General features: G+C 44.9%; 1 protein-coding gene across 3 annotated transcripts in view; it reads left to right on the top strand.

Moving 5' to 3' along the window:
* The window catches only part of map3k4 (mitogen-activated protein kinase kinase kinase 4), a 259,054-nt gene that overhangs the window by 137,264 nt on the left and 102,042 nt on the right, over positions 1 to 19,748 (top strand). For all 3 annotated transcript variants that reach the window (XM_070890163.1, XM_070890164.1, XM_070890165.1), the window contains one exon: positions 4,114 to 5,495. In XM_070890163.1, the coding sequence (XP_070746264.1) occupies positions 4,114 to 5,495 (1,382 nt within the window). The remainder of the gene's footprint in view (positions 1 to 4,113; positions 5,496 to 19,748) is intronic.

The raw sequence follows: 19,748 nt of genomic DNA, 5'->3' as shown, positions 1-19,748 counted from the left end.
TTTCACAACCACCAGATGTCTCAAAGCGCTTTACAGCCAGTGACGTACTTTTGGAGTGTAGTCACTGTTGTAATGTGGGAAACGCGGCAGCCAATTTGCGCACAGCAAGCTCCCACACACAGCACTGTGATAATGACCAGATAATCTGCTATTTGTTATGTTGATTGAGGGATAAATATTGGCCAGGACACCGGGGATAACTCCCCTGCACTACTTTGAAATAGTGCCATGGGATCTTTTATGTCCACCTGAGAGAGCAGAGAGGGTCTCGGTTTAAAGTCTCATCCGAAAGACGCCACCTCTGACAGTGCGGCGCTCCCTCAGCACTGCACTAGAATGTCAGCCCTGATTTTTGTGCTCAAGTTCCTGGAGTGGGACTTGAACCCACAATCTTCTGACTCAGAGGCGAGTGTGCTACCCACTGAGTCACAGCTGACACTGCTGATTACTCTGAAGTCTCCTTTCCTGCCACCTTTAATCTAAACCCATGCATGTTATACGCTATATTTGAACTATATTTGAATTCTGTGGACTTATGTCTATAACTGCACATCTGAAGGACACTTGGCTGTCTTGGGGCCACTTCCCCATTATAACTAAATCGAATTGTAATCTTTTTCCTTCTTCTTAGACCCTGACATCTTTGCACAATGTTTTTGTCGTGCAGTAATTTAATAGGCGTACTATCTGTTCCTTGCTCCAGGCCATTAATAAACAGGGGGCGCAGCACCCAACCCTAGCTACTCTATTATCCTTTTCAGGATAGGCAGAGCGTTCCAGCCAAGAAGCTTCTGTGGGATGCATTAACTTCTGATTCCCTTTGGCCAGGAAATTCCACTACTTTGCTGTTTCTTGACTGGTTGGGTATTGTCTTCTTTTGGCCAATAAGGGTGTTGAATTTCTATGTCCCAAAGGAAAAGCTCAAGATGGTAATGCTAGTGCCTGTAATTCAGTCAGTATGTTAATAAAAAATTGGCACGTAGCCACAATCTTCAAGGACCTGTACTTTCACAGTGAGATAAGAGAATCCAATAGGAAATACTTAACGATTCAATGCAAAGAGAATCTATTGCCAATGCGATGTTCTGTTACTCAGTCTGACGTTGGGGGTCTAAAGTTCCAGGGTGATTATATGTCATAAAATTCCTTCGACTGTATAAGTGTGTGTGTGTGTGTCTATGTGTATATATAACACAGGCAACAGCCCAGCTTGCCTAAAACCACACCTTTGCTGTCACTTAACTGCAACTTTATTGGATCAAACTTGTCTTCTCTGCTGCTCTTTCAACCATGGTGCGGTCCTCCATCATCATAGGCAGTCCCTCGAAATCGAGAAAGCCGCTCTCAGGTGGCTGTCCAGTCCAATACAGGAATTGCAGTCTCTGTCACAGGTGCGGCAGACAGTGGTCGGAGGAAAGGGTGGGTGGGGAGTCTGGTTCGCCCTTGCTGATAGTAGGCTCCCGATGTATGGAAAATGGTCCACGTTGTCCAGGGCCGTGTTGTGTAACGGGGTCAGGTTGGTGGAGAGGACCTTTGTCTTATGGATGTTTGGTGTAAGGCCCATGCTTTTGTACGCCTCGGTGAAGGTGTTGACGGTGGCTGAATTCGGCCTCTGAGTGTGCGCAGACGCAAGCGTCGGCCGCGTAATGTAGTTCAATGACAGAGAATGGGACAACCTTGGATCTAGCCTGGAGGTGGCGAAGACTGAACAGGTTCCCATTGGTTCTATGGTTTAGTTCCACTCCAGCTTGTTGAGAGTGAGATGGAGCAAAGAAGATCGAGAAGAGCATTGGTGCGATGACGCAGCCCTGTTTGACCCCGGTCCGGATGTGGATTGGGTCTGTGGTGGATACGTTGGTCAGGATCGCGGCTTGCATGTCATCGTGGAGCAGGCGGAAGATGGCGACAAACTTTTGGGGGCATCCGAAACGGAGGAGGACACTCCATAGTCCCTCACGGTTGACAGTGACCTTTGTGAGGTCAAAGAAGGCCATGTACAAGGGTTGGTGCTGTTCCCTGCATTTCTCTTGTTGTTGTCGCACGGTGAAGAACATGTCCGTTGTACCCCTCAGTAGACGGAATTCACATTGTGACTCTGGGAGGAGCTCTTCAGCCACAGGGAGGAGATGGTTGAGGAGGATTCTAACAATGACTTTCTCAGTGGCCGACAGCAGGGAGATTCCTCTGTAGTTGCAGCAGTTGGACTTGTCCCCTTTTTTGAAGAGGGTCACGATTACGGCATCTCTAGATTTCCCGGCATGCTCTCCTCCTTCCAGATAAGAGAGATGAGGTCATGCGTTCGTGGCAATAGTGCTTCTCCACCATACTTTAGTGCCCCAGCGGGGATTCCATCTGCTCCTGATGTCTTGTTCTTGAGCTGACGGATGGCCTTTTCTACCTCGTGCAGGGGCTTTGCTGAGATGGTGGCAGGTAACATGTTGCGGGATGGAGTCGAGGACACCCGTGTCGAAGGCAGAGTCTCGGTTAAGGAGATCTTCGAAGTGTTCCTTCCAGTGGCCCTGACAGCCTCGGTGTCCTTAATGAGTGCCTCTCCGTTCTTGGCCAGCAGTGGGTTGGGGCCTTGGGTCTTATCTGCACTGAAGAATCCTCGCACGTCATGGCTGTTGGCCAGCTGCTGGATCTCCTGTGCTTTCTCCACCCACCATCTATTCTTTAGATCGCGGTTTTTTTGTTGGACCTCGGCCTTCAGCTGCCTGCAGAGCTGCTTTGCTGCTCCTGAATTGGGTTATTGTTTAAGTTCAGAAATGCCCTGTGCTTGCGGCTGATTATCTCCTGGATCTCCTGGTCGTTCTCGTCAAACCAGTCTTGCTGGTTCCTGGTTCAGTGACCAAAATGGTCCTCTTATTTTGAACTCAAGGTTTCTTAAAGGACAGGCAAAGAAAAGCAAGTAGTGAGAAATCTTTCTCTGATCAGTGTGGTTTGGATCCCTTCGGTTTAGTTCCCAGCTGATGGTAGATCAGTTCAATTGCACATCAGCAGGGAGAGTATGGTAGCTCAAAATATATTCTACGATCAGGAGGAATTTGAGATGGTGGCTGTGCCTCACACACTATGGCCCAGATATTGCGGCCGGAGAATTTCTACGAAAGTACCTGGTGGTCCCGGAGGTTCGGCGACTTCGGTCCTGGGGCTCTGTGCGAAGGCCAGCGTAGGAGCCCGCGTAACCCAGGGTTGTATGGGTTTGATATGCATCAATAGGAATTACGTAGGCTTTCCCACCCTGTCAGAGTAGGGGGAATCCCCATTCATACCTAATGTGAGTTCCATATATATGGAGCTCACATATCATCATAGGCAGTCCCTCGGAATCGAGGAAGACTTGCTTCCACTCTAAAAATGAGTCCTTAGGTGGCTGAACAGTCCAATACGAGAACCACAGTTCCTGTCACAGGTGGGACAGATAGTTGTTGAGGGAAAGGGAGGGTGGGACTGGTTTGCCGCACGCTCCTTCCGCTGCCTGCGCTTGATTTCTGCATGCTCTCGGCGACGAGACTCGAGGTGCTCGGCGCCCTCCCGATGCACTTCCTCCACTTAGGGCGGTCTTTGGCCAGGGACTCCCGGGTGTCAGTGGGGATGTTGCACTTTATCAGGGAGGCTTTGAGGGTGTCCTTGTAACGTTTCCTCTGCCTACCTTTGGCTTGTTTGCCGTGAAGGGGGTCCAAGGAGAGCGTTTGCTTTTGGAGTCTCGTGTCTGGCATGTGAACACTGGAAAGTCAGCGCTAGAGCTCACATAAGTATGAATGGGAGTGCCCCCAAAAAGATTTTTTGACCGATCGCAAGTGCTGGGTTTAGGCGCATGAACTGCGCATACCTACAGCCGGAACTTGCGGGGATCCCATGGGTGCGTGCGCATTTTTGCATACTATACTGTTCAATTGTATTATGCTGGGCTATATTACTGCTTGAATTATGCCTGTGTGAGGCACTGCACTATCTGGATATACTTATTATAATGGAAAATGAATTGGAGCAGCTGTCTTGAGCTTTTTATTTCAAAATGGAGATTTTCCTTTTCGTGGCGGTGGAATACGTTTCTGCCTTTCATACGTCCTGAGCTGCCTTCTCAGTAACCTTTCTCTGTTTACATTTCAGAAAAGGTGACGGTACCAAAGCAATTCACGCCGAAAGACAAGACCATTGAAAATGTGGCTGTGTTCAGTGATAAGCAAGGAAAGAAGTTACGCTCCAATATGCGAACCACGGAAAGAGACCATAAGAAAACAGTGCAATGTGCATTTATGCTGGACCCCATCACCGGGTCCTCGACAAAGAATCCAATTCCCAACAAGCCTTACCTCTGCCTTAGCTGCAGCAACCCCAATCCTCCGGTCTCCGTACCCCTCGGCAGACCCACGCGGCAGACCTCCAGAACGGATTGCCCGGCCGACCGCCTGAAATTCTTCGAGACTTTGCGATTACTTCTTAAGCTTACCTCGGTTTCCAAACGAAAGGAGAAGGAGCAGAGGGGGCAGGAAAATACCTCATACGAGTGGGTGAACAGATCAAACGAGCTTATCTGGCTGGAATTGCAGGCCTGGCACGCGAGTCGCAGCATAAGTGACCAAGATGTTTATCTGTACACGGCGCGTCAAGCGGTCCCTGATATCATTAATGACATTTTGAACTTTAAGGTAAATTATGGAAATCTTTGCGCTTGCAAAGGAGGTGGTCACGTCGACGCTGCTGGAGAGGACGAGATTTTTGAGTGGAAGACCGAATGTATTAGGACTTCAGGAACGCATGTCTTTGGTCACAGCGATTATCAGGAACACCTCCAGTGTCAGAGAGTAGCATTTGAGCAGGTTAAAAGTATTATGGAGCTGCTAGAGTCTGTGGAAGCACTTTACCCATCGTTGCAGGCCCTCCAGAAGGACTATGAGAGGTACGCTGCAAAGGACTTTCAGGGCAGAGTGCAGGCACTCTGCTTGTGGCTAAATATAACTAAAGACCTGAACCAGAAGTTGAACTTGATGAGAACGGTGTTGGGCATTGAGAAATTGGCAAACATTGGCTGGCCAGTGTTTGAAATCCCGTCTCCTCGCCCTTCTGGAGCGAGTGACCCGGATGAGGAAGAGGATGATGGTGGGAACTGCTCACAGACTTGCTCGTTGGAACACAAAGAGGAGCAAAGTGGTGACTATGAAGTCACGGGGTCATTAAATGACCGAGAACGCAGTGCGCAGAGGCCCAAGGAAGGGGTGCGTGTTCACTTTCTGCCTTTGGATGTTTTCCCAAAGAAGTTTGAGAGATCGATGTCTGAAGACGAGACGTCCTCGATGGGAAATCAGTCTGCCGAGTGCCCACCTGACACTAGTTTCAACAGGAATTGTCAGACATCTATTTATAGGCCTTTTGTTGATAAAGCACTGAAACAAATGGGACTACGGAAGCTCATAATGAGGCTTCACAAGTTAATGGATGGGTCCCTGCAAAGGGCGCGTGTAGCACTGGAAAAAGATGTTAGTACACTGGAGGTAAGAGATCTGATCTACAGTGGTAACAACACTAGGGGCTCAATTTTTCCCAAAGCATTTTTTTGACGTACTTGAAGAGTTACGCCCGATTTTTAGGGCCTAAGTACTCCAAAAAAAAAATATTCTAAGTTTCCCCGTTGGATTTCTTCATTTTGGCGTGGCCTAACCCCACCTTTAGTTTTGGGGGTGGAGCCTTGATCTGCACCAAAAAGATCGGGCTGCCGTGGTAACCAGGGACACAATGTGAGCTGAGGCTGCAAAGTGAAGCATACAGCCAGCTCCCAACACATTAAAAGAATTGAAAAACACATAGCAGCAACCCCATTCACGATCCTCGGTCTCTCTATCTCTCTCTCTCTCTCTCTCTCTCTCTCTCTCTCTCTCTCTCTCTCTCTCAGGATTAGTAATCTCAGGATTGCTACCAGTAGCACGTGCTAGTCAGAGTAGGAATCGCAGGATAGCTCAGATGAATACGTGGCTTGAGCAGTGGTGCAGCAGGGAGGGATTCAAATTCCTGGGGCATTGGAACCGGTTCTGGGGGAGGTGGGACCAGTACAAACCGGACGGTCTGTACCTGGGCAGGACCGGAACCGGGGAGTGTTTGCTAGTGCTGTTTGGGAGGGGTTAAACTAATATGGCAGGGGGATGGGAACCTATGCAGGGAGACAAGAGGGAAATAAAATGGAGACAAAAGCAATAGATAGAAAGGAGAATAGTAAAACTGAAGGACAGAGAAACCCAAGGCAAAAAACAAAAAGGGCCAATTTACAGCAAAATTCTGAAGGGTCAAAGTTTGTTAAAAAGACAAGCCTGAAGGCTCTGTGCCTCAATGCGAGGAGTATTCGGAATAAGGTGGACGAATTAACTGAGCAGGTAGCAGTTAACGGATTTCCTGGAGTGTATTAGGGATGGTTTTCTAGACCAATATGTTGAGGAACCAACCAGAGAGCAGGCCATCCTAAACTGGGTGATGTGTAATGAGAAGGGACTAATTAGCAATCTTGTTGTGCGAGGCCCCTTGGGGAAGAGTGACCATAATATGGTAGAATTCTTTATTAAGATGGAGAGTGACAAAGTTAATTCAGAAACTAGGGTCCTTTGTAACTTTGACGGTATGAGGCGCGAATTGGCTAGATTAGACTGGCAAATGATACTTAGAGTTGACGGTGGATAAGCAATGGCAAACCTTTAAAGATCATATGGACGAACTTCAACAATTGTACATTCCTGTCTGGAGTAAAAAATAAAACAGGGACGGTGGCTCAACATTGGCTAACAAGGGAAATTAACGATAGTGTTAAATCCAAGGAAGAGGCATATAAATTAGCCAGAAAAAGCTGCAAACCGGAGGACTGGGAGAAATTTAGAATACAGCCGAGGAGGACAAAGGGTTTAATTAAGAGGGGGAAAATAGAGTACGAGAGGAAGCTTGCCGGAAACATAAAAACTGACTGCAAAAGCTTCTATAGATATGTGAAGAGAAAAAGATTAGTGAAGACAAACCTAGGTTCCTTGTAGTCGGATTCGGGTGAATTTATAATAGGGAACAAAGAAATGTCAGACCAATTGAACAAGTATTTTGGTTCTGTCTTCACAAAGGAAGATACAAATAACCTTCTGGATGTACTCGGGGACCAAGGGTCTAGTGAGAAGGAGGAACTGAAGGATATCAGTTGTGTTAGGGAAATTGATGGGATTGAAGGCTAATAAATCCCCAGGGCCTGGTAGTCTACATCCCAGAGTACTTAAGGAAGTGGCCCTAGAAATAGTGGATGCATTGGTAATTTTCCAACAGTCTACTGACTCTGGATCAGTTCCTATGGACTGGAGGGTTGCTAATGTAACATCACTTTTTTAAAAAGGAGGGAGAGAGAAAACAGGTAATTATAGACCGGTTAGCCTGACATCAGTAGTGGGGAAAATGTTGGAATCAATTATTAAAGATGAAATAGCACATTTGGAAAGCAGTGATAGGATTGGTCCAAGTCGGCATGGATTTATGAAAGGGAAATCATGCTTGACAAATCTTCTGGAATTTTTTGAGGATGCAACTAATAGAGTGGACAAGGGAGAACCAGTGGATGTGGTGTATTTGGACTTTCAAAAGGCTTTTGACAAGGTCCCACACAAGATTGGTGTGCAAAATCAAAGCGCATGGTATTGTGGGTAATGTACTGACGTGGATAGAGAACTGGTTGGCAGACAGGAAGCAGAGAGTCGGGATAAACGGGTCCTTTTCAGAATGGCAGGCAGTGACGAGTGGAGTGTCGCAGGGCTCAGTGTTGGGACCCCGGTTTCTTTACAATATATGTTAATGATTTAGATGATGGAATTGAATGTAATATCTCCAAGTTTGCAGATGACACTAAACTGGGTGGTGGTGTGAGTTGTGAGGAGGACGCTAAGAGGCTGCACGGTGACTTGGACAGGTTATGCGAGTGGACAAATACATGGCAGATGCAGTATAATGTGTATAAATGTGAGGTTATCCACTTTGGGGGCAAAAACACGAAGGCAGAATATTATCTGAATGGCGACAGATTAGGAAAAGGGGAGGTGCAGCGAGATCTGGGTGTCATGGTTCATCAGTCATTGAAAGTTGGCATGCAGGTACAGCAGGCGGTGAAGAAGGCAAATGGTATGTTGACCTTTATAGCTAGGGGATTTGAGTATAGGAGCAGGGAAGTCTTACTGCAGTTGCACAGTGCCTTGGTGAGGCCCCACCTGGAATATTGTGTTCAGTTTTGGTCTCCTAGTCTGAGGAAGGACCTTCTTGCTATTGATGGAGTGCAGCAAAGGTTCAGCAGACTGATTCCTGGGATGGCGGGACTGACACATGAGGAGAGACTGGATCGACTGGGCCTTTATACATTGGAGCTTAGAAGGATGAGAGGGGATCTCATAGAAACTTATAAGATTCTGCCAGGACTGGACAGGTTAGATGCGGGAAGAATGTTCCCGCTGTTGGGGAAGTCAAGAACCAGGGGACACAGTCTTAGGATAAGGGGCAGGCCATTTAGGACTGAGATGAGGAGAAACTTCTTCACTCAGAGAGTTGTTAACCTGTGGAATTCCCTGCCGCAGAGAGTTGTTGATGCCAGTTCATTGGATATATTCAAGTTAGATATGGCCCTTATGGCTAAAGGGATCAAGGGGTATGGAGAGAAAGCAGGAAAGGGGTACTGAAGGAATGATCAGCCATGATCTTATTGAATGGCGGTGCAGGCTCGAAGGGCTGAATGGCCTATTCCTGCACCTATTTTCTATGTTTCTCTCTACCTCTGACCTTTATTACAAGACATTGCTTGATCATGTTTTTTGTTTTTGGCTTTCATGTTGACCTGTTTATAAATTATTTAGAATTTTCTTACTGGTATTGAATGTAATAAGGTCACTCCTGTCCATGGATGCAGGACACTAGGTTACAGTTGGTTTCAAAGTAACAGAAAATGCTGGAATTACTCAGCAGATCAGGCAGCATCTGTGGAGAGAGAGAAACCGAGTTAACGTTTCAGATCGGTGACCTTTTATTAGAAGTGGAAGAAGTTAAGAGATTTAACAGTTTTTAAGCAAGTACAGGACAGGGAAAGAAGCGAGAGGGGTTGAAGAAAGAATAAAGGGAAAGGTCTGTGATGGGGTGGAGGGCAAAAGTGATTAACTGGCAAAAGGGATGATGGTGCATGGCAAAAGACTGGTAATGGAACAAGTTGAATTTAGCAATAGTCAAATACAAGTCGGGAAACAAAAACAACAATTTACATTCATGTAGCGTCTTTAATGCAGTAAAACATCCCAGGGCGTTTCACAGGAGAAGTACCAAACAAAGTTTGACAGAGTCACATGAGATATTAAGACACATGACGATGTAGGTTTTAAGAAGCGTCTTAAAGGAGGCGAGAGAAGTGGAGAAGTTTAGTGAATTCTAGAGCTTGGGTCCTAGGCAGCTGTAGGCTTTGAATCTCAACGCCGCGAAGAGGTCAGGCGCAGGCAGTGGAAGGAGCGTGTGGTAAATCAGTCCCACCCACCCTTCCCCCGTCGAATGTCTGTCGCACCTGTGACAGGGTCTGTGGCTCTCGTATTGGACTGTTCAGCCACCAAAGAACTCACTTCAGGAGTGGAAGCAAGTCTTCCTCGATTCCAAGGGACTGCCTATGATGAATGACCAGATAATTTGTTTTTGTTATGTTGATTGAGGGATAAATATTGGCCAGGATACCGGGGATAACTCCCCTGCTCTTCTTTGAAATAGTGCCATGGGATCTTTTATGTCCACTTGAGAGAGCAGTTGGACCTCGGTTTAACGTCTCATCCGAAAGACAGCCCCTCCCTCAGCACTGCACTGGAGTGTCAGCCTAGAGTTATGTGCTCAAGTCCCTGAAGTGGGACTTGAACCCACAACCTTCTGACTTGGAGGTGAGTGTGCTGCCCACTGAGCCACAGCTGACTGTTTTTAAAGGTGCAGAGATGGAGGGGTTGAAGTGATGGAGCGAAGGGCCGAGGCGGATGCACAAAAGGCCAAGTGTCAGAGGACCAAAGGGGTGTGGGAGGGAACAATAAGGTAATGATAAGTACACATCCATTAGCTTTGCTTTTCCTAGTTTGCGAGCAGCGCAAGCAGGGGATAAAACTGTAGCTGCTAGCTTGCAGCATTCAGAATGTTGCAGGTGCACTTATCTGTCATAAGGATATGAATGAAGTCACATGCACGAGGAATGAAGTCTAATCATTGAGGCTACACTGGGCAACATAAGACAGTCGAGCCCACAAAGATCAGCCGGGCCTCATTGTGAGTTTGGCTTGTTTATTTCTGAACTTCATTTTGATTAGAATTCAAGCTTTATTTTTTTGATTTGATTATGTAAAAAAAAAGTGCTTCATGGAGTTGACCAAATTTTACTGCACCCGCCCCACCAGAGACACCCAACAGTACTTCCAGGTTGGCCATTAAATATAAGTTCATGGGTATCCTGAAGCCAATCCTGTCTCTTCTCCAAATCATTGATTGTATTCTTTCCTGCTAATTGTGATTTACTATCTGACTTTTTGGTCAACTTTGAACAAAAGATATTTCTGCTGGTTGCGTGCAACATATATGCGAGTGAAATTTGACAAAAGGGAAAGAAAATTAACATTCTTGCCCTGATTTTAGTGCAGGAGGCTGTCCATATGTTGCTTGTAAATGCAAACATCGCACTACATCTGCACCTCTTATTTCATGCTTTAGGAATTTGACCCTCCATAAGTTTGCCCAGTGAAATGTCAAGGGATACTTTAATTTTTGTCTAGTCACACTTGTAGCAAACATCCTTTGTTGCCCAATCGATTGGAGCAGTTCCATGGGACTGAGAGAGTGGTCATAGAATCATAGAAAAATTACAACAAAAAAGGGGCCCATCGTGTCCGTGCCGGTCGAAAAAGAGTTACCCAGCCTATTCCCACTTTTCAGCTCTTGGTCCATGGCCCTGTAGGTTGCGGCACTTCAAGTGCACATCCAAGTACCTTTTAAATGTGGTGAGGGTTTCTGCCTCTACCACTCTTTCAGCAGTGAGTTCCAGACCCCCACCACCCTCTGGATGAAGAAGTGTCTCCTCAAATCCCCTCTAAACCTCCTACCAATCACTTTAAATCTATGATGTTGGCGTATATGTGAGTTGGAGTTGGAATAGCGATCAAAGTTGGCTAATTATCAGGTACTAATTCTCAACAGTGTCTTATTGAGAGTTCAATATTGAGTAAATTCTGTGAGCATGTCTAATTCAAACCTGTACACTTGGGAGTGTGATTCTAGCTATCTGCTGTACCTTCTAAACACACAGGCTCTTTTTTTTGAAATTGGGGAGTTACAGACTGACAGAAGTGAACAATTATTATCCTGTGCTTCAGCCCACATGGTCTGAAGGAATAATGTCGAGGAACGGTGTGGAGTACAAATATCAAACACTTTTTACTGAGAACCTAGTTGCATGATCAATTTCAATGGCTGTGGCTATTTTATATATTTTAAGAACAAACTTTACTGTTCGGGAAGTTGCAGTCTCTGGATAATTCACCTGTTTAGGGGAGCACTCTTAGATTGACACCTGGGTACCTGCTACAGCTCTCCTTTTCCCACATGCTCTGCTTCCTGTACATCAACGTAGCTTAGGCAGTGAAAACATGGATTTTAGTAAACTTTAAAACTAAGCTTATAAAAAAAAAATTGCTTCAGATAATGTATTTGTTTTATTTTAAAATTCAGTGGTTGGTCTAATTGATATTGTAGAAAAAGATTTAAATAATTAATTATTAAGGCAATATAGATAAGCAAAGTAATTTTCGACCACTATTGTTGCCATTAAAAACATTATGTGAAATTTGTATCCCAGAATATGATCTTGGACTACTCATTTTAAACATTGATGTCGCAATGCAATCATGGTCCATTTTGAAACTCTTATTGTGGTTGGACTCAAATCCTTCAGTTCTGATGACTAACTTCATTAAACAGTATTCAAACAAACTGTACAGGGTATTAGTGAGGCCACACCTGGAGTACTGCGTACAGTTTTGGTCTCCGTATTTAAGGAAGGATATACTTGCATTGGAGGCAGTTCAGAGAAGGTTCACTTGGTTGATTCCAGAGATGAGAGGGTTGACTTATGAAGATAGGTTGAGTAGTTGGGCCTCTACTCATTGGAATTCAGAAGAATGAGAGGTGATCTTATTGAAACATATAAGATAACGAGGGGGCTCGACAAGGTGGATGCAGAGAGGATATTTCCACTCATAGGTGAATGTAAAACTAGGGGACATAGTCTCAGAATAAGGGGCCGCCCATTTAAAACTGAAATGAGGAGGAATTTCTTTTTTCAGAGGGTTGTAAATCTGTGGAATTCTCTGCTCCAGAGAGCTGTGGAGGCTGGGTCATTGTGTATATTTAAGGTGGAGATACAGATTTTTGAGCGATAAGGGAGTAAAGGGTTATGGGGAGCGGGCAGGGAAGTGGAGCTGAGTCCATGATCAGATCAGCCATGATCTTATTGAATGGCGGAGCAGGCTCGAGGGGCTAAATGGCCTACACCTGCACCTATTTCTTATGTTCCCCAGGAACTCACATTTTACAAGTATGTTTCTTCATACATGATGGCATGCAATTTAATTATTCCAATATATCTGCAAGGGCTTGTTGGTTTAAAATTCATATAGTGCAAATCTTGTAAAAGAAAATATACCTACTATAAACCAGTCACACTTCGAGTATACGATCACAAATGTTAATTTTCTGTGAAAGTATGTAAATAATGATGCATTCCTTTCTCTCAAGGTGTTTAAACATTGTTTTCTGTTGCGGATAAGTACTCGTACACACAAGTAATTGAATGGTGCTTCTAATTTTAAAATGATAGATTTAAGAATTGCAGAGGTCATCAGTAATTTGAATTGCAATTTAAAATATCAGTCACTGTTTTAACTTCTAACTTATTTTGAGCTCTTTATGCTTGAAAAGTAATGAACACATTATTATGGCGCATGTGATTATGAATATAAAGATAACTGCAAGAGTCCCTGAAATATTATGAAGAGGGGCAGGTAGAACCTAATGGTCATATCAGATACAACACTATAGCCGCAAAGAATACTGTGACCAAAAAACCTCAGGATTTCAAAATAAGATATTTTAGAATGACTACAGTAGTATCCTTTTTTAAGCTAAGTATTCTTTTGCACCATCATCTTTTCCATGTTAAACTCGGAGTCTATGCATCTATGCTATTCACCTCCACAACAACTTGCATTTATATAGCGCCTTTAACGTAGTAAAACATCCCAAGGCGCTTCACAGGAGTTTTATAAAACAAAATTTGACACCGAGCCAGGAAATATTAGGGCAGATGACCAAAAGCTTGGTCAAAGAGGTAGGTTTTAAGGAGCATCTTAAAGGAAGAGAGGGAGATAGAGAGGCGAAATTCCAGAGCTTGAGGCCCAGGCAGCTGAAGGCACGGCCACCAAGGGTGGAACGATTATAATCAGGGATGCTCGAGGGCAGAATTAGAGGAGCGCAGGTATCTTGGGGCGGAGGGGTTGTGGGGTTTGAGGAGATTGCAGAGATAGGGAGGGGCGAGGCCATGGAGGGATTTGTAAACATGGATGAGAATTTTGAAATCAAAGCATTGCTTAACTGGGAGCCAATGTAGGTCAGTGAACACTGATCATGGGTGAACGGCGCTTGGTGCGAGTTAGGACACGGGCAGCCGCGTTTTGGAATGCCTCAAGTTTACGTAGGGTAGAACGTGGGAGGCCAGCCAGGAGTGTGTTGGAATAGTCGAGTCCAGAGGTAACCAAGACATGGATGAGGTTTCAATAAACAGATGAGCTGGGACAGGACCAGAGACGGGCGATGTTACGGAGGGTGGAAATAGGAAGCCTTAGTTATGTTGCGGATATTGGCCGGAAGCTCATTTCCGGATCAGATATGACTCCAAGGGCTAGAATTTCGATGACTTTGTGATCGGGTTTTCGCAGCGATTTGACCCTCCGCGGTGAAAACTCGGTCGGCAGGATCTTTGGGCACGCGAGTTGCGTTACCGTCGTACTTTAGGCACTCCCCCATGCCCAGAAAAGAGACAGCTCAAACCTGTCGGTGCAGCCCTGCCAGCAACGGTAAGCATGAAGACCTGCAAAAAAAGTTAAGCTAACGTTTTTTTTAGTTTTTCAGCGATTTTAGTTGGTAAGGGTTTTGTGAATGTTTTTCCTAAAAAAAAAAAAAAAATGTTTCCGTCCCTCCCAAGGCGCCTCTTGCAGCACTACCGGCCTCGGACTAAAGTTGCTGAAACTCGCGGTTTGCGCTGTGAATGTAAAGGACAAAATTTAGGCCTAAAAATGATAGCGCAGCGAAAACAGTAATTTTGGTGTAAAACTACCGTTTTCGCCGACAACTGAAATTTTACCCCCAAGGTTGCGAAACAGTCTGTTTCAGCCTCAGACAGAAGTTGGAGAGAGGGATGGAGTCAGTGGCTGGGGAACGGAGTTTGTGGCGGAGACCGAAGACACAATGGCTTCGGTCTTCCCAATATTTAATTTGAAAAAATCTCTGCTCACCCAGTACTGGATGTCGGACAAGCAGTCTGACAATTTAGAGATGGCGGAGGGGTCGAGAGAAGTGGTGGTGAGGTAGAGCTGGGTGTTGTCAGCGTACATGTGGAAACTGACGCTGTGTTTTCAGATGGTGTGGTGAAGGGGCAACATGTAGATGAGAAATGGGAGGGGGCCAAGGATAGATCCTTGGGGGACACCAGAGATAACGGTGCGGAAAGAGAAGCCATTGCAGGTGATTCTCTGACTACGATTAGATAGATAAGAATAGAACCAGGCGAGTGCAGTCCCACCCAGCTGGACGATAGTGGAGAGGTGTTGGAGGAGGATGGAGTGGTCAACTGTGTCAAAGGCTGCAGACAGTGCAAGGAGAGGTCGTTTACCTTTGTCACAGTTACATAGGATGTCATTTGTGACTTTGATAAGAGCCACTTCGGTACTGTGGCTGGCGCACAACTATTCCCTGTGGTAGCCAGCTCCACACTCTAACCACTTTCTGGGTAGTGAAGTTTCTCCTGAATTCCCTATTGGATTTATTAAAGCTTAGCTTATATTTATGGCCTCTAGTTCTGGTCACGCCGGCAAGTGGAAACACCTTCGCTACATCTACCTTATGAAACCCTTTCATAATCTTGAAGCCCTCTTATCAGGTCACCCCTCAGTCTTTTCAACAGCCCCAACCTGTTCAATCTTTCCTGATGGGTATAACCTCTCCGTTCTGGTATAATTCTAGTAAACTTTTATTCCACCTTCTCCAGTGCCTCTATGTCCTTTTCATAATACGGAGACCAGATCTGTTCACAGTACTCCCAAGTATGGTCTAATCAAGGTTCAATACAACTTCTCTGCTTTTCAATTCTGTCCCTCCAGAAATGACTTCCTGTGCTTTGTTTGCTTTTTCATGGTCTTATTTATGGTCTCATTAACCTGCGTTGCTACTTTTAAGTGATTTGTGTATCTGTTCCTCTACCTCATTTAGACACTTATTTTCCAAGGAGTATGTGGCCTCTTTATTCTTCCTACCAACCTTTATTACCTTGCACTTACTTGCGAAATACACCCATTCTGCAAATTTACTAATGTCTTCCTGTATTTTGTTGCCGTCTTCCTCTATATTAACTACATCCCCCAATTTGGTGTCATCCGCAAATGTTGAAATTGTACTTCTGATTCCAGAGTCCAAATCGTTTCGGTAAATGGTGAACGACAGTGGTCCCAGCACCGATCCCTGTGGAACACCACCTCCCACCTTTTGCCAGTCTGAGTAACTACCTTTAACCCCTGCACTGGGTTTTCTGTTTTATAGCCAGCTTGCTATCCGTGCTGCTACTTATCCCCTGACTCCATGTTCTAACCGTAGCCATGAGTCTACTATGTGGTACCTTATCGAAGGCCTTTTTGAAAATCTAATTATATTACGTCCACTGCATTATGCTTGTCTATCCTTTCTGCTACTACTTCAAATAATTCAATAAGGTTGGTCAAACGTGAACGTCCCTTTTGGAATCCGTGCTGACGTAGTGTCAGCTGTGGCTCAGTGGGTAGTACTCTCGCCTCTGAGTCAGAAGGTTGTGGGTTCAAATCCTACTCCAGGAACTTGAGCACATAAATCTAGGCTGACACTCCAGTGCAGTGCTGAGAGGGAGTGTTGCACTGTCGGAGGTGCCGTCTTTTAGATGAGACGTTAAACCAAGTGGAGTGTCTGCTCTCAAGTGGACGTAAAAGATCCCATGGCACTATTTTGAAGAAGAGCAGGGAAGTTATATCTCAATCAACATGGCTATCAAGGGAAATCAGGGATAGCATTAAAGCCAAGGAAGTGGCATACAAATTGGCCAGAAATAGCAGAGAACCCGGGAACTGGGAGAAATTTAGAACTCAGCAGAGGAGGACAAAGGGTTTGATTAGGACAGGGAAAATGGAGTACGAGAAGAAGCTTGCAGGGAACATTAAGACGGATTGCAAAAGTTTCTATAGATATGTAAAGAGAAAAAGGTTAGTAAAGACAAACGTAGGTCCCCTGCAGTCAGAATCAGGGGAAGTCATAACGGGGAACAAAGAAATGGCGGACCAATTGAACAAGTACTTTGGTTCGGTATTCACTGAGGAGGACACAAACAACCTTCCGGATATAAAAGGGGTCAGAGGGTCTAGTAAGGAGGAGGAACTGAGGGAAATCCTTATTAGTCGGGAAATTGTGTTGGGGAAATTGATGGGATTGAAGGCTGATAAATCCCCAGGGCCTGATGGACTGCATCCCAGAGTACTTAAGGAGGTGGCCTTGGAAATAGTGGATGCATTGACAGTCATTTTCCAACATTCCATTGACTCTGGATCAGTTCCTATGGAGTGGAGGGTAGCCAATGTTACCCCACTTTTTAAAAAAGGAGGGAGAGAGAAAACAGGGAATTACAGACCGGTCAGCCTGACATCGGTAGTGGGTAAAATGATGGAATCAATTATTAAGGATGTCATCGCAGTGCATTTGGAAAGAGGTAATATGATAGGTCCAAGTCAGCATGGATTTGTGAAAGGGAAATCATGCTTGACAAATCTTCTGGAATTTTTTGAGGATGTTTCCAGTAGAGTGGACAAGGGAGAACCAGTTGATGTGGTATATTTGGACTTTCAGAAGGCTTTCGACAAGGTCCCACACAAGAGATTAATGTGCAAAGTTAAAGCACATGGGATTGGGGGTAGTGTGCTGACATGGATTGAGAACTGGTTGTCAGACAGGAAGCAAAGAGTAGGAGTAAATGGGTACTTTTCAGAATGGCAGGCAGTGACTAGTGGGGTACCGCAAGGTTCTGTGCTGGGGCCCCAGCTGTTTACACTGTACATTAATGATTTAGACGAGGGGATTAAATGTAGTATCTCCAAATTTGCGGATGACACTAAGTTGGGTGGCAGTGTGAGCTGCAAGGAGGATTCTATGAGGCTGCAGAGCGACTTGGATAGGTTAGGTGAGTGGGCAAATGCATGGCAGATGAAGTATAATGTGGATAAATGTGAGGTTATCCACTTTGGTGGTAAAAACAGAGAGACAGACTATTATCTGAATGGTGACAGATTAGGAAAAGGGGAGGTGCAAAGAGACCTGGGTGTCATGGTACATCAGTCATTGAAGGTTGGCATGCAGGTACAGCAGGCGGTTAAGAAAGCAAATGGCATGTTGGCCTCATAGCGAGGGGATTTGAGTACAAGGGCAGGGAGGTGTTGCTACAATTGTACAGGGCCTTGGTGAGGCCACACCTGGAGTATTGTGTACAGTTTTGGTCTCCTAACCTGAGGAAGGACATTCTTGCTATTGAGGGAGTGCAGCGAAGGTTCACCAGACTGATTCCCGGGATGGTGGGACTGACCTATCAAGAAAGACTGGATCAACTGGGCTTGTATTCACTGGAGTTCAGAAGAATGAGAGGGGACCTCATAGAAACGTTTAAAATTCTGACGGGGTTAGACAGGTTAGATGCAGGAAGAATGTTCCCAATGTTGGGGAAGTCCAGAACCAGGGGACACAGTCTAAGGATAAGGGGGAAGCCATTTAGGACCGAGATGAGGAGGAATTTCTTCACCCAGAGAGTGGTGAACCTGTGGAATTCTCTACCACAGAAAGTTGTTGAGGCCAATTCACTAAATATATTCAAAAAGGAGTTAGATGAAGTCCTTACTACTAGGGGAATCAAGGGGTATGGTGAGAAAGCAGGAATGGGGTATTGAAGTTGCATGTTCAGCCATGAACTCATTGAATGGCGGTGCAGGCTAGAAGGGCCGGATGGCCTACTCCTGCACCTATTTTCTATGTTTCTATGTTTCTATGTTTCTAAAACAGATTATCTGGTCATTATCACATTGCTGTTTGTGGGAGCTTGCTGTGTGCAAATTAGCTGCTGCGTTTCCCACATTACAACAGTGACTACACTCCAAAAGTACTTCATTGGCTGTAAAGCACTTTGAGACATCTGATGGTCATGAAAGGTGCTATATAAATAAATACAAGTCATTCTTTTTTGACTGCTCTTTATATTTTCAGTTTCTATATATTTTTCTATTACATATTTGATTAAGGATTACATTGAATTTCCTACCACTGATGTTTAGCTAATTGGTCCATCGTTCCCTCAGTTTATTTAGCATACATTTGGCCAAATCAATTATTTTTATTAAGAACATCTTATTTTAAAATCTCTTGAACAGCTATGTCTGAAATTAGATTTTATGGATGCAAGCTGCCCCACCAATAGAAATTTGTCCACAAATGGTGTCACTATACTGTTTTTTATTCAAATATAAATGAAATCTCTCAACAACAGTCCTCTTGTATCATGTATGCAGTTTGCAGCAAACCATGATGCTACCCGACTGTAGCACTCTGCTGTTGAGACCCATTTAGCCATCCTTGAGACCCATTTAGCCATCCTCGTTCGAGGGACCACCTATGATGATGATGACAGGCAGTTAATGCTGTGTATTACAGCAGAATGTTTTAGCGAGCCACTGTGAAGCTTGAACAACTTGCACCTCGGTATTCAACACATCTGGATGTCGCTGCAAAAGATCTGTGAAAGAAACCGTTTTGAAATCCATTCTGTCCTTCCTGCTCCCTGCACTTTAGATTTCTGTAACCGTCAATTCCTCCCACGGTGCTCCGGATGTGATGAAGGGATGTCGAAGTTGGGGAAATCATACCTTTGTATTGTCCGTGACGCTCCGCAGCGCCGCAGGAGGACTAATGAAGCAGGGACCGATCCTGGCAACTTGACATTCTTGCACTCTGAGATGAAGTGCGCCATCTGCTGGTTGGGAAGGAGCCACTGTTACCCTTTTATTGATTGGTTTGAATGAATTGGGCTTTAGACTCTGCTCCACTGCAGTTTTCAGAACTGTATTGGTCGCTGCCAGGCCACCTCTTTGAAGGTTTTATTTTTAATTTTGAGAATTAAATACACAATTTTTAAAAAACTTTTTGTAGCAAAAAATTACCTAATGAAAGTTAATGCAAATTTAAAGATTGGTATAACAACTTGCATTGATATAGCGCCTTTAATGTAGTAAAATTTCTCAAGGCGCTTCACAAGAGCGTTATCAAACAGTATTTGACTTCGAGCCACGTAAGGGTAAATTGGGACAGATGACCAAAAGCTTGGTCAAAGGTAAGTTTTAAAGAGCATCTTTAAAGGA

This window comes from Pristiophorus japonicus, chromosome 9 (assembly GCF_044704955.1).
Source record: "Pristiophorus japonicus isolate sPriJap1 chromosome 9, sPriJap1.hap1, whole genome shotgun sequence".
Classification (NCBI taxonomy): Eukaryota; Metazoa; Chordata; class Chondrichthyes; family Pristiophoridae; genus Pristiophorus; species Pristiophorus japonicus.
The sequence above is the reverse complement of the archived record's forward strand: the minus strand, read 5'-3'. Positions and strand labels throughout refer to the sequence as shown.